Consider the following 15,126-nt stretch of genomic DNA (forward strand, 5'->3'; position numbering starts at 1 on the left):
GTGTACACACTAGTCGTCGTGAAAATGTAGTCATTCAAAATCAGTAAAATTGTTAATTTTATCACCTAGTGCATGGTTGGCCGAACCGGTCCTCGAGATCTACTAACAGTCCACGTTTTCCAAGTCACCTAGCTGCTGCACAGCTGTGGTCATTACTAACTGTCACATTTTCAAACATTCCGCATTCATTTCTACTATAGATCCACAGGTTGCCTGAAAAAACACACGAACTGTTGGTAGATCTTGAGGACAGGTTTGGTCACCCCTGACCTAGTGTGTGCCCAGCTTTACACTTGCAGCAATGCGAACCCTAGCACTAACCCTATCAATCCCGCAAATGTCAACATTATGACAATGTTGACAATAATGATGTTGATATTCTGTCATGAGTTGCACCACCTCTCCAGGATCACTTTAATGATGGATGGAAATATATTGCAATTGTTTCTAAGGCATGGTTGCCTACCTGCTCCTCTCCTTCAGGGAGAACATGCTCTGTTTCTGGACCTCCCTGGTAATGTAGGATTGCCATCACCTGTGGTTAAACACCTTTCTTAGCAAATAACTAGCTCACCACAGGTGATGGCAATCATACATTACCAGGGAAGTCTAGGAACAGAGCACTTTCTCCCTGATGGAGAGGGTCAGGTAGGCAGCCCTGTTTTAAGGTTAGTTGTGCATGGGCATTATTATAATACCCTGGACACATCAGTGGCTGCATTGTACTTAAAGTACAGTAATACTTATTATTGTGTTTGCAGTGATATTACTGATATCATGTTTCCTTATAACACAGTCTATTATAAAGAGCAAAAGCTCCTGCACGCTATACACTGTTACATCACGTCACAGTCACACAGACAGACTCATACTGCCCTCAGAGTCAGGACTCAGGAGCAGGATTAAACAACACTTTTAGCCGGCAGCGGTAACAGCCAATCAGAAGGGAAGGGATGAAAATTCAGTTCAGAATGTTACATTCTGTAGAAGTAGAGGGGGGTTTAAGAAAAAACATTACTTTGAGGTCAGGCCACTGAAAGAAAGAAATTAAATCTCACCCCTAATATAATGTTATGGTGCGCTCCAACGACGACGCCTCCGTTCTGGTTCCAACCACTCGGCTGCGGAGGGGTGTTTGGGGTGGTTTAATCCGCAAAGGTTCTTGTTTTACTGTACACACTGGCCGGGGATTCCCCCCGGGTGCCGGCGCACATACAGAGTTCTTCCTGGTTGTGCCTGTGTGTTAAGGAAATATGTGAAGCTGAGGGCAGGTGATCAGGTGAGTGTGGGCACAGGTATTGGCAGCTACCCGGCCCCACAGCTGCCCATGTGTGGGATATAGGTTATTGGCAGTCCCTCTGCACCCATTATCTCATCGCCATGTCACTGCGCCCAGTGAGTGAGCTGCTGTATGTATCATTCACCAGCACTGCCCCATTCCTCCCCTCTAATGCTGCATTACCCTTTGCCAGCATCAGGAGCTTGTACTGTGGCTAGATTGGTGCATAGAGTCTATCATTGCTGCCTTGTTACATTCCTTACTGACACATTATGTATGTACATTAGTATATCTATTGTGATTAGCTTTGATTTATAAGGTTTCATATATTTCCCCACTGTGCTGTACATTGCAAAGATACAAAACTGAATACCAGGAAAAACAAATGTGAAAAGTAATGATAGAAAGGGTTACAGTTACACATAATAAGCAGAAACAGTGCAAATGCTGCAACCACCTAGCTGGGGGGTTTAAGTACAGAGCATGGGCTAAGCTGGCTTTTGACTGCAGGTTCTGTGCATATATTTCCACTCATTGCTGAACCAGATAGTCCCTGCCGTCGCTGGTGAAGAGTATGGCGATGATGAGCTGTAGAAAAATGCTGCCAGATAGGGACAAATGGGTTTTAGGTGTCAGGAACTACAGAGGGGACCACTGCTGTGGCCACTTCTATTCCAGGCAGCCAGCAGCAGCACAGTTTCACCTGGCGAGGGTACAGCTGGCTAGCAGGGGTGCTGAGCAGATCGATTACATGACGGTCACAGGAGGAGTTGGGAGCTTACAGGGGGGACGGTTGCCACTAGTGGCAGTTTAAAAACCAGGTGAAAGCCAGCCACGGAACCTGTGTAATTAATATGTGTCCCGGATTAAAGGGATGAGTTGGTCACCCTAGCCACCACTTGGGTGCCAGCCGGCTGGTGGTGGGGGTACTTCTAGAGCAGGCATTCCCAACCACGGTCCTCAAGGCACACCAACAGTGCAGGTTTTGTAGATATACAGGCTTGAGCACAGGTGACTTAATTAGTATCTGAGGTATTAAACCATCTGTGCTGAAGTCTGGATATCACTAAAACCTGCACTGTTGGTGTGCCTTGAGGACTGTGGTTGGGAATGCCTGTTCTAGAGAGTGCAGGGCGATTACCATTGAATTTAGACTAAGGGGTCAGGAGCGGTAGCTGTAGAGAGGACCACCAGTGTACCCCATGTTCTAAACATATGAGAATAATACACTCAAATGTGGGAATAATGCTGGCCGATAACAAATAACAGTGACACAGTGTGCTGATAATGCGGAGCAGATGTTTTATCTCATCACTAAAGTGCACAAGACTGACTTTACATTGGGCCAGGAGCCTGCCCTGTCCTGCAAAGAATCCTGTTTCTCTCGGTTTAGAATTTGAGGAACCAGATTTGTTTTCATGATTATATTTAAGGGAAAGAAAAGAACTAGGCAGTGTGACGTGTTACTGAGCTGTGTCTTCATTCCCCTCCCCTCAGGATGGCCTTTGCAGTGCAGGAAAAGCACTATCCTCCATCTCTGCAAAATTTCTTCATCTATAATCCAAAATTTGGCCCAAGAGAAGGAGAGGTAAGTTGTTTATGTTTGTAAGGGGACATGTATCAATCCTTCAGGAGAGACAAATTGGAAAAGTTGCTCATGGAAAGAAGTTGCATATTATAGAATATACTTCATCATTTGTACCTCACAGCGGATTGGTTGCTGTTCTCATACTTCTCCGCCGTTGTATTTCTTTACTCTTTTCACTGCTTGGTTCATCAACCCCAAAGTCCCCAAAACGTATGCTTGCTTTACACTACTATGTGATTCTGAAACCAGACACAAAGGGCCTAATTCAGACCTGTTTGCTAGGCTACACGTGTTCGCAGCCTGGTAAACGCCGGACGTCTGTCCGTCCCCCCCGCCGTGCAAATCCCTGCATTTGCATGTGAGTGGATGTGAACCCTTGCACAACCTCTTGTATGAAGCCGCAAGCACGAAAACTCATCCGATGGTCGCTCCCCATCAAAGGATTTTTTTTCCCCTTCACAGATAAGTCTGTCTAAAGTGACTTTTATCTAGGCTGAAGACGGACAGAAATTTGGGGCACGCGCTAATGTCATGTGACGTCAGCCTGCTTGGGCATGCGGCTGGTAACCTGCACACAACTGCGTGTGCAGGGGTTCACAGCAGACAGTGACACCCCAGGCAGGGAAGAGGAACTGCATGAATTTTCAAATGTAGCGGGTGCTAGAATGAACACTATGTAAGTGACAGGTTCCATAAAATGTCCCTATTAGGCACTGTTAATAACTAGTCCGCTGCCTATTATAGGTGGAGTCATCGGTCGCACACTGAAAACCCCATTGAAATAAATGGGAAAGTTATGTATATTTGTACAAACAAATCAAGCATTTATATCAACCATTTATCATCCACACGCAGAGTTCAGTTGTATACTGTTGTTAATGTGCACGTTAGCACTCCGTTATGTAGAGCTTGCATTTTATTTTATTACACAACGAAAGCTCGGTGTGTGTATAAGGCCTTTCATTATTAAATTCTTATTCATTGTTTAAAGCTTAATACTTATATTTATGTGGTTCAATTATCCATACCGATATGCTTGGGACCAGTAGTTTTTGGATTTTTCCAAATTTTGGAATATTCGCATCCCATAATCAGAGATCTCATGGATTGGATAAAGTTAAAACACAAAATACATTTATGTTTCATATACAGCTTAGTCAGACAGTCGGAAGGTCATTGTATACAGTGGGCCTAATTCAGCTTCATACGAAGATTAGAAAAAATTGTAATCGATTATTTTGCTAATCTGAGCGTGCCCTGAAATTACAGGCACATTGATAAAAATGTGGCCGTAGTCTTAGGGGTGGAGGCAGTTATGCGTCATTGCAGGGGGCGTGGTATGGACAATGCAGGCTTGTCCAGACTGTTTGCAGGGCGTGCCGTGGCAGCAGTGTGACTTCACACACAGCAGCTGCGACCCGAAACAGGGTGGCCCGGCCACTGGCTTTGCAGCGAAATTGTACAATTTTTTTTATCATTTTATGCCTGTAAATTATGTGTACATCGAACAATCAGAAATACATCTCAGTTGCTCTCAAATAATTAGAAAATCTGAATATTTTCAGCTATCAAGCAGTGGAGAGAACACCATGAAATCTCTCCTGGAGTAGGCCAGCAAAGAGTAATGTAAAGGTCCATACACACTGGGTGACTATGCCCAGCGTGTATGGACAGCAATGATCATCGCTGGGGGGAAAGCTGCTCAGTGCATACACACTGAGTGGCTTACCCCTGCCCGGCGCCGTCAGCGGGGGAGGAAGGCTTTCCACAGTGCAGGGCTATACGGTACTTGTTTCCTAGCACGGCCACAATCGCTGGCATCGGGTGTAATTTTTAGTGGTCTGCGACGCCCCCGATTTCCCATTGAAATGCATTGAAAAAAGTCGTGTCGGTCGCGTCGCAGGCGGCTAAAAAAGGCTTAAATGGTCCAGACGCGATGCTCCCGATTTCCCATAGGAAACAATGTTAAATGCCTCAATTTACCCGCGATGCCCCCGATTTCCCATAGGAAACAATGTTAAATGGCTCAATTTACCCAAATCATCATAGGGAACAATGGTAAATGGGCCAGAAACCCCCCAAAACACCCCTGAACAGTGAAATGTCCCCCCAAAAGTAGTTTACGCCACCCCACGATCAACGTGAACCCGAAGCGTGGCGAGCGCAGCGGTACGCGTCCTCCGACCTTTTCATACCCCCACTATCCACGTCGGCGTGGAGTTGAGAATAGAATAGTGTGGTGAGCGCAGCGAGCCACCGAGCCCGAAGCGTGGCGAGCGCACGCGGATACCTTCACAGGTAAACGCGTCCCTTCGCGGGCTTCACAGGTATCCGCGTCCCCTCGCCACGCTTCGGGCTCGGTGGCTCGCTGCGCTTGCCACACTATTCTATTCTCAACTCCACGCCGACGTGGATAGTGGGGGTATGAAAAGGTCGGAGGACGCGTACCGCCGCCCCTCGCTGCGCTCGCCACGCTTCGGGTTCACGTTGATCGTGGGGTGGCGTTAACTACTTTTGGGGGGACATTTCACTGTTCAGGGGTGTTTTTGGGGGTTTCTGGCCCATTTACCATTGTTCCCTATGATGATTTGGGTAAATTAAGGCATTTAACATTGTTTCCTATGGGAAATCGGGGGCATCGCGGGTAAATTGAGCCATTTAACATTGTTTCCTATGGGGCATCGCGTCGGTACCATCGCACCCGATTTTTTTAGTGCATGCGAAGGCCGCGATGCCCCCGATTTTTACTAACGATGCCCACGATCATGATCGGTGTGGCCGTGCTAGGAAACAAGTACCGGCTATACAATGCCATCCTCAAAGCCGTTTATCTGCTGGTAATACCAGCAGATGAACGGCATTCCCGGCGATAATGCGGGAGTGCACAGCAGCGATCACCACTCATCGCCGGGCCATACACACAGGGTGTCTTTGAGTTGAAAGCCGCTCAAACCTGCTGTTTTGAGCGGCTTTCATCTCAGTCGCCCAGTGTGTATGGGCCTTAAAGCTATGTAGTCCATATTTGTAAAACTTTTAGAGATTTACCAAATAGACAAAAGAAGCATCAAAATGAATGTCATTTTAATGCTTTTTAATAATTATTTATAGTTATTTTTGCTATTTAATATTTAATACAAGTTTTTGTCTGATTACTAAATATAATTTTATTTATATGTTTAATAAAACAAATTGTGAAACATTTTTGTCTGATGTATTAAAAAAAAACTAAATTATCAATATTATTTAATTTTTCTCTGTAGTAGTTATGGATACCCCTTTCACACTGCAAATGCCGGGTTGCACATGAGATTTGGACACTGGTCTGTCCCGACATTTGCGCTGTTTGGCAGGGGGTGGAGCGGTGGTGCGTCAGGGCAGGGGAGGAGGTAGCACTGAGGTGACGCTGCTGCTTCCTCCATAATAGTGAGCGGGACCCAGGTCGCTCGACCCGGGTTACCCGTTCACACTGCCCAGCAACCCGGGTCCACCCCAGGAATAACACTGCTTTTATCCCGGCTCATATTGCCTGGGTGCTGTACCCGGGATATTCGACATGGCCCTTTGACACCGCACGCCGAACAGAATCGACCGGGGTTATTTGTGCGGTGTGAAAGGCCTATGAATCTGTCTCTAGAGCACATCAATCAATATTCAATACTCTGTAAAGCCCTCCTGCCTTATTCATGTGCGATATATACCTCATGTAGTGATCATTCAAAACCCGTGCAGTTCCTCATCCCGGCCTGGGGTGTTACTTTCTGCTGTGGTGCTTCTAGCACTGGTCTGGTCTGTATTTCAGCACTGATATGCAGACTAGACTGAAAAAGAGGAACTGCTTGGATTTGGAAAGCTGCAGCGTGCTAGAATGACTACTACTACTCATGAATATCAGGAGTCCCATCTCACCACGGCCGAGACTTTTTTTTTTCCCCCTCTACTTATCGGTGATACTCAAGGACATATTATATATCAGCCAGAGATGCACATCCTATTCCGGAAGCTAGTCTGGCTGCTGCTCAATACCTGTAGTCTGCACAGTGAAAGGCTACGTCTATTTTCAGTATATGCATCCTCCCTAACACACAATTAAGAATATATGGTATTTTATTCTTAGAGTATCTTTAAAATTGGATTTGTAGCAACTGTCGGCAAATAAATAAGGCTACAACAGACTCTTTGTATCAGAAAGGAAGAAGACCTTGTGAGTTTAATATAAGCCGTATAAGCAATTTAGCCCGCAGCAAGCCAGGAAGTGATTTAATGTGATTTCACTAATACAGCCTAGAAACGACTTGCACAGTGCGTTGGTAGTCCTCTCCTATTATATGCTTTCAGAATTCTGTATATGTATTGCTACTGTTAAATGCCCTCGCTTGTCTTTTGTGTCTTGCAGGAAGAAAAGAAGATTCTCTTTTACCATCCAAATGATATTGAGAAAAATGAAAAAATAAAAAATGTTGGCTTATGTGAAGCGATAGTTCAGTTTACCAGGTACTGCACTCCCCTACAGACTGTGTTCTTTATAGCCAAACGATGTGATTGGTAATTCAGGTATTAGACCCTGGAGGCTCGCATATCGGCCACCAGTAGTGCAATTTACTGGTCACTAGCCAAAGGTATTCTAGTTTTGTATAGAATCTACTTTCATTGATTTTAACATAATGTTATTGTATCTTAGGACCTTTAACCCAACAAAACCAGCACAGTCATTACACACCCAGAAGAACAGGCAGTTCTTCCATGAGGCAGAAGATAGCTTTTGGATGGTTATGGTAAGAGCTGGCGTCTTTTATCCTCTACAAATGACAGATTGTATGCAAACCACTGTGCTATTGTACTAAACACTCCCAAATGGGTTTGTTTACATGTGTTAATCCATAGGATATTAGATTATTATTATTATGTAGAAGTAATAGTCCATCTTTTAGTCTCTATTTTCAATATAAAAGGACTACATTTAACCTGTGCATCATTTTGCAGAACCTAATAGGCTGTGTCATACTGGAAGTAAATTAGATGAAGGGGATCATTATGGCACAAGTACAAACAGGTGGTGATACACAAATAAAATCACATTATAGGAAGAATCTAGCTGTAAATGGAAACTCGCCTTTGTAGAAATATTCCAGCATGTTCTCCTGTACTTTCAGAGAATGAACATTGGGTACGGAGTATGTATTCCCAGTGGCACTGAGAGGGGGGGGGGGGTACTTCTGCTTCCCCCTGCCCCATTGCAGTGAACCAGGCACAGCCTCTCTCCCCAGCTCAGTACACGCTGCTCAGTTCCATGTGTCCTGAGCTGGGAGACAGACCGCTGCAGCAGCAGCCTGTCCTCTCTCTCTCCCTCTCGTTTATTCTTTTCACGGGGGCGTGACCCTGCCCCCTCCATTTTACCGTGGCCCGGCTGATGTCAGCTTCCATGTGGAAGTTTAGTGACTAGTTTAGCCTCCTCCATGCGTCACCATTAGCAGGGAACTGATGTAGCTGAACAAACAAAACAGCTAAAAATGCTTGAAAATAATTAGGCTGCACACCCACAGCATCATCTGCCACTCACTAAAAATTAGGCTTGAGAGGTAACCAGTCGGGGTACAGAGGAAGCGCCATAAGTTTTTCGGATGTGCATTGCATAGGTAGAAAATAAACAATCAAACTGTCTGGATTGTAATCTCTGAATAAAGTTCTTGTGAAATGTCAAGGCACAGAACTCTATACAAGTAGCACTGTTCCCTTCCTTCACAAACTTGTTATGGAGCTCCACAGAAGCTTCTGAAAAGCTATGATCTATGACTACAAGAATGGTTGCAATGGTAAGAGTGTTTTAACCAACTGCAAGCGGCATTTGTGGAGAAAACATTGTCCCGAACCATTGTGTTTGAGTGGGTTACAGAACTTCGGTGCAGTAGACAGTCCCTGGATGGTTAGGAGTGCTGCTGCCATGTGGGCTATAGATGAGGTAGATACCAGGGTGATTGTGGCCCAATTAGAGAATGAGACGGTCATCTCATCAGAATCCGTCTGCTTGATACTCCCACTGCAATATCAGCTTATTTGAGGGCAGAAGGAGGCTGTGGAGATTTTGTTTCTGCAACATGCTGGCCAGGTTTGGTCATGGTTTGAAGTTCATTCAAACTCTGTCTGGGAGATCATCCATGGCAATGAATCCTTGATGTACAGTTTTGATTCGAGACCAGAGGGGGTGCAGGGGGAGGGATCACACAGCACATATATACATGCATGTAATATATGTGCTGAATCACAGATCCCCCAGAGATTGCTAGAGCTGTTTGCATTGTGTGCCGGACGGGAATTGGCATAAACCAGTGTAGTGTTAAGCCCGTCCCCGGACTCCTTTTGGTTTGGCGGGCAGGCTTAACACTGCAATAGCTTATGCTGATTTTTTGGTAGCGCTGGTGATCCCGGGGGATCGTTCCAGCATGTATATATCTGCTGTATGATTTAACTACCCCCCCCCCCTTCTTCCCCTACATACTACTCCTCCCCCGACCTATCCCCATCACTCCTGTCCAAGGTCTCCGAATGCCTCACGGCCATCTCAGCCTGGATGACCCAACGCTTCCTGAAACTAAACATGGCTAAAACTGAACTTCTAATCTTCCATCCCCCGAACATCCCCTCTTCTCCCACTATCTCCATCAGCATTGGTGAAACCGAGATCACCTCCACCAACCAAACGCGCTGCCTTGGTGTCATCATTGACTCATCCCTCTCTTTCACCCCCACATTCGTGCTCTCTCACAGTCTTGCCGCTTTCACCTACGCAACATCTCACGCATCAGACCATTCCTCTCCACTGACGCGACCAAAATTCTCATTCACTCTCTTGTCATCTCCCGCCTTGACTACTGCAATATCCTTCTCTCTGGGCTACCTCTCACCCGCCTCGCACCTCTCCAATCCATTCTTAACGCTGCTGCTAGGCTCATCTTCCTCTCCCGCCGCTCTACCTCTGCCTCCTCCCTCTGTCTCACTGGCTCCCCATTCCTTTCCGAGTTCTCTTTAAACTCCTCACTACCACCTACAAGGCTCTCTCCTCCTCCACCGCTCCTTACCTCTCTTCACTGATCTCTATCCACACTCCCTCCCGTCCTCTTCGCTCCATCGCTGACCGCCGACTGACCTCTCACCTAATCACCTCCTCCCACTCCCGTGTCCAAGTCTTCTCTCGTGCTGCCCCCCTGCACTGGAACAACCTCCCGCCACCCATCAGGCTTTCTGATTCCCTTACCTCCTTCAAGCGCTCCCTCAAAACCCACTTTTTTCGACTAGCCTATCCCTCCTCCTAACCTCTTTTGATCATCCTATCCTGCTTCCGTTCCCCTCTGTTCCTACTTATCCTATTGTTTTTCGTTCGTCCACCCACCTACTTTTAGTCTGTTACCTCCTTCCTCACGTACTCACCCTACCTCATTACCTCACCTGTGCTCCTGTCCTTTCCTTCCTATACTTCATCTTCAGTCTCCTCGACAATTTCCACACCTACTTCTGAACTGATGCTGATTTTAGTTCTACCGGCTATACCCCTATTTATACTGTATTTTTCAACACACCCTGTACGTTTCCTTGTAATTTGTTTTTTGTTTGCTATGTACGGTGCTGCGGACACTTTGCGGCGCCTTATAAATAAACTTACTACTACTACTTGGTCGGTGATGCAGCCCACTCTGCCCAAGACCCAAACAGTTGGCCCAGTGAACCCCCATTAGAGGTTTACTGCCAATGCCTTTGTGAGCAAATGGTGGCTGTTTTTTATGGTCATGGCTGGGCATGTAGCTACCATACCACTCATGCAGCAGCGCACCTTCACTGGGGAATAGTATGCCAACCAATTCATGATGCAAGTGCTGGAAGCCATTTCCAGGTGCTGGCCAAGAACTTGCACTTATTGTGCCCTTCTCCAGCATGACAATGCACCTATCCAACCACAATCTTGGTCATCCAATTTACAGTCCAGACCTGGCCCCATCTGATGACTTTATGTTCTCACAAATCAAGCGCAAGATACGTGGGATTAGTTTTGAGTCATCTGAAGCTGCAGTGGAACCCTTCATCTGGCATGTAGAGGACATTCCTGTTTTGTCCATCCAGGAATTTATTGCATGCCCCTTGTATAAATGTAAAAGTTTCAGTACACTCTGTAGCCCTGTTTTTCAAATTGAGAAATCATTGTTCTGTAGACCAGCATGATATATGTACATGCCATCACTATTTAATTGTTTAATTTGTCACTCATGTTCAGGTGAAAAGCAACATCGTAACTTTAGGTGCCCATGGAAGGCTGGTTTAAACATCATTATTGGCTTTTCCAGTTTTTTTGTATAATTTTTAGTTTTATTAAATTTTTAGGTGGTCAAAAATCCAGTTTTAGAAAAGCAAAAAGATGGGAAGACTGTTTTAGAATACCAAGAAGATGAGTTACTGGTAGGTAATGTTTTTTTAAATTATTTTACATAATATTTCATTTTGTTTAATAATATCTATCCTATAAAATAAAGGCCTCCTCACCTCTTTGGTGCTCTGGAGTTACTAGATAGTGTGGCAGGGACAGCATACTTCCACATGGGATTAAGATTTAGAGCAGCATCAAGTAGATCCAACCCGGGTTTTCATAGGATGTATTGGGAATCACTGGCTGATTAGCAGCACCTGGTGCTTCCTGTTATATGTATGGTCAAGACAGAAGGTTGGTGTTCCCAATGGCAGTTAGTGTCTTTATGCCCCTTTTACATGCTCCTGCCGGGCAGCGAAACCTCGCACAAAGTAGTTAATCATGGACTCGATTGTGTCCATTTACATGGGACGGCCACGGCCCAGCTGCCCCGAATGCTGTCGGATCCCAACACTGGAAGGGACGGCTGCCGGGCTGTGGCCATCCCCACCATTGTAAACTTCTGAGTGCGGCACAGCTTTTTGGCCATGCAGAGTATCGCCGCCTGGCAGGAGCCGGAGCATGTGAAAGGGGCCCTTAGGATGTAAAGTTTAATAGAGAATGCGCAAAAGCTCAATCATTGATGAATGAAAGGAGTTACTGTATGTCATACACTTTATAATAGAAAAATGTGCTATTTTGTTTTTCAAGGACAAAGTATATTCATCAGTACTGAAGCAATGCTACAAAATGTATAAGGTAAGTAACAAAAACGCTGTCTGACATATAATTTTTCCTAAGGAGCAAATTCCACACAAACTGCAATTGATCAGACAGCTCTGATTACACCAGGGCTGGGCAACACCGGCCCTCCAGATGTTAGTGAACTACACATCCCAGGATGCTTTGCATTAGTTTTGCTATGTGGCCATGCTGAAACTGATGCAAGGCATGCTGGGATGTGTAGTTCACTAACATCTGGAGGGCCGGTGTTGCCCAGCCCTGGATTACACTGTATTCTGTACTGGCCACATTAGTGCGTGTTTTCTGGTACAGTTCTTATAATCAGCCTTGTCAGCACAGAAATATTTTCATGGAGCCAACACAGGGCTGGTTCATTCAGCATATTTGGTGTTCTGTGTGGTTATCTTGTTCCATCAGTTATCAGTTTTCTTTTGTCATCACAAAACCAGAAGAAGTAAATATAAGATGGTGAGGATCACTGTGGAAAGGGCCCTCTCCTGAAAGCTTCTAATCTAGAGGGAGGGGGCAATTCTGAAACCTTATAACTAACCTCATGTTTTGATTGGCCCACATGCCAATCAGTCAAAGAAATTGGATGACCATCAATAGCTCAAAACATCAATGGTCATCCATTGCATAGTATTCCATTATTGATGAACAGTTACACTATTGCCATCGATGGTGATCCCTACTTTATAGTTATGACTTTACTGTATGACCATGATGGGGGTGGGACATTCTCCATGTAAGAAGGTTGCTAAGGCCAACTTTCTGCAGCAGTGGACTTACAGCATTGGGTCTGTTTAGTGATCAAAGTAAATCTCATTTGGCCACATAAATGTGTGGAGGAAGAGTTGACACCATATGGTAACATAGTAGTTTAGGTTGAAAGAAGACGTTCATCCATCCGCCTTTTTACAGGACCAGTTAGAGCAGGCATGTCCAAACTATGGCCCTCCTGGTGTTGTGAAACTACAATTCCTATCATGCCTTGCCACAGTTTTGCTATTAGGGAATTCTAAAACAAAGCAAGGCATGCTGGGATGTGTAGTTTCACAATAAATGCTTGTCCAACTTTAATTTAAATGTATTTATTGTGTCTGCCAAAACCACTTTTTCTGGAAGAGAGTCCATACTTTTACTGCTCTGACTGTAAAAAAGCATTTCCTTATGAAATCTTCCGCCAGCCTGAGGGACTACCCACATGTCCTGGTGACACCAGTGTGCATCAGGGCGTCTGTGCTGCAAGATATATGCTTCTCATTTACTCCAACACTCCAAAAACACACCAATACATGTATGTTCTCATACGTCATTGCTGCAGTCGTGCCAAACAGCTCTCCTTGGCACAGGAACTCACGGCTAATAGGATTTACCCCATTATGCCAGACAGAGGAGTTTTGGCTTCTTGCCCAGGTTTGGCAAAAACATTATAAATAAAACATTGAATTTTATTTGCACCATATTTCAACAACATATGTTTATAATAAATGTAAAAACAACACTAAGGGCCTTATTCAGATCTGAGCTCAGTACAACTTTGTTTGGAAAAGGGGCAAAACCATGTGCACTGCAGGTGGGGCAGATGTAACATGTATAGATAGAGTTAGATTTGTGTGAGTTTCTGTGCAGGGTAAATACTGGCTGCATTATTTTTACACTGCAATTTAGATTTCAGTTTCAGCACACCCCACCCAAATGTAACTCTCTCTTTGCACAGGTTACATCTGCCCCATGGTTTTTCCCATTTTCCAAACACATTTGTACTGAGCTCAGATCTGAATAAGGGCCTAAATTAGGTACTATTTGTGTAATAATTCCTTAAGTTCAGATCTATTTTTGTCTATCTGAAACTATATTATTGTATTTTTGTTTATCATCTGAAAATCTTGCAGGGGCCAAATGTACTCAAATGTACTATCAGCAAGTGGCGGGTAGCAGTAAGATTCTGGTGACATCACCGCCAGATATACAGCAGCAATATGTCATATGACGAACCAAGCCCCTTAACCCTTTGAGTGCCAACATTTCTGTGAGAGATGTGCAAAATATCTGCTGAAAATTGGTACCGTAGCTCACATTTGAGTACTTGTGAGTTATCCGGGCTGCCGATTTTGTCCTTAAGTTTAGTTAACTTAAGGACACCCGACCGACGCGATGCCCGCGATTTAGCCGAAATCGGGGGCATCGCATCGGTCGTGGCTGTTATAAGGGGCCGCGACGCTATGCCCGCGATTTCCCATAGACAGTAATGTTAAAAGACACGATGGACCCGATTTCCCATAGACAGTAATGTTAAAAGACGCGATGGACCCGATTTCCCATAGACAGCAATGTTAAAATAAAATGACAATGTGAAATTGGCCAATATGGCCATTTCACATTGGATATGTTTTAAAAAAAAAGGTTTCATGGCCCCCCACCACCGTTAACGCCACCCCGCTATTGACGCCAACCCGAAGCGTGGCGAGCGCAGCGAGCCCGCGAGGGGCGGCTGTACGCGTCCTCCGACCTTTTCATACCCCTACTATCCACTAGGGCGTGGAGTGAGAATAGAATAGTGTGGCGTGCGCAGCGAGCCACCGAGTCCGAAGCGTGGCGAGCGGACGCGGATACCTTCACAGGTATCCGCGTGCCCTTGCGGGCTTCACAGGTGTCCACGTCCCCTCGCGGGGCTCGCTGCGCTCGCCACGCTTCGGGCTCGGTGGCTCGCTGCACTCGCCACACTATTCTATTCTCACTCTACGCCCTAGTGGATAGTAGGAGTATGAAAAGGTCGGAGGACGCGTACCGCCGCCCCTCGCGGGCTCGCTGCGCTCGCCAAGCTTCGTGTTGGCGTCAATAGCGGGGTGGCGTTAACGGTGGTGGGGGGCCATGAAACATTTTTTTTTTAAACATATCCAATGTGAAATGCCCATATTGGCCAATTTCACATTGTCATTTTATTTTAACATTGCTGTCTATGGGAAATCGGGTCCATCGCGTCTTTTAACATTACTGTCTATGGGAAATCGGGTCGGAAATCGTGTCCATCGTGTCTTTTAACATTACTGTCTATGGGAAATCGCGGGCATCGCGTCGCGGCTCCTTATAACGGCCACGACCGACGCGATGCCCATGATTTCG

General features: G+C 45.5%; 1 protein-coding gene across 2 annotated transcripts in view; it reads left to right on the plus strand.

Moving 5' to 3' along the window:
• The first annotated feature begins 1,119 nt into the window (after window positions 1–1,119).
• The window catches only part of CCZ1 (CCZ1 vacuolar protein trafficking and biogenesis associated), a 35,371-nt gene continuing 21,364 nt past the window's right edge, over window positions 1,120–15,126 (plus strand). Inside the window, exons 1-6 of one of the 2 annotated variants that reach the window (XM_083153182.1) lie at window positions 1,120–1,279; window positions 2,777–2,867; window positions 7,261–7,358; window positions 7,546–7,639; window positions 11,235–11,309; window positions 11,968–12,015. In XM_083153182.1, coding sequence (XP_083009308.1) covers window positions 2,778–2,867; window positions 7,261–7,358; window positions 7,546–7,639; window positions 11,235–11,309; window positions 11,968–12,015 — 405 coding nt within the window. In that variant the 5' untranslated portion in view covers window positions 1,120–1,279; window position 2,777. Of the gene's footprint in view, window positions 1,280–1,365; window positions 1,410–2,776; window positions 2,868–7,260; window positions 7,359–7,545; window positions 7,640–11,234; window positions 11,310–11,967; window positions 12,016–15,126 lie in introns of those variants that run through there. The other variant, XM_083153181.1, reaches the window with a different exon arrangement.

This window comes from Crinia signifera, chromosome 7 (genome assembly GCF_055691185.1).
Source record: "Crinia signifera chromosome 7, ASM5569118v1, whole genome shotgun sequence".
NCBI classification, from domain to species: Eukaryota; Metazoa; Chordata; class Amphibia; order Anura; family Myobatrachidae; genus Crinia; species Crinia signifera.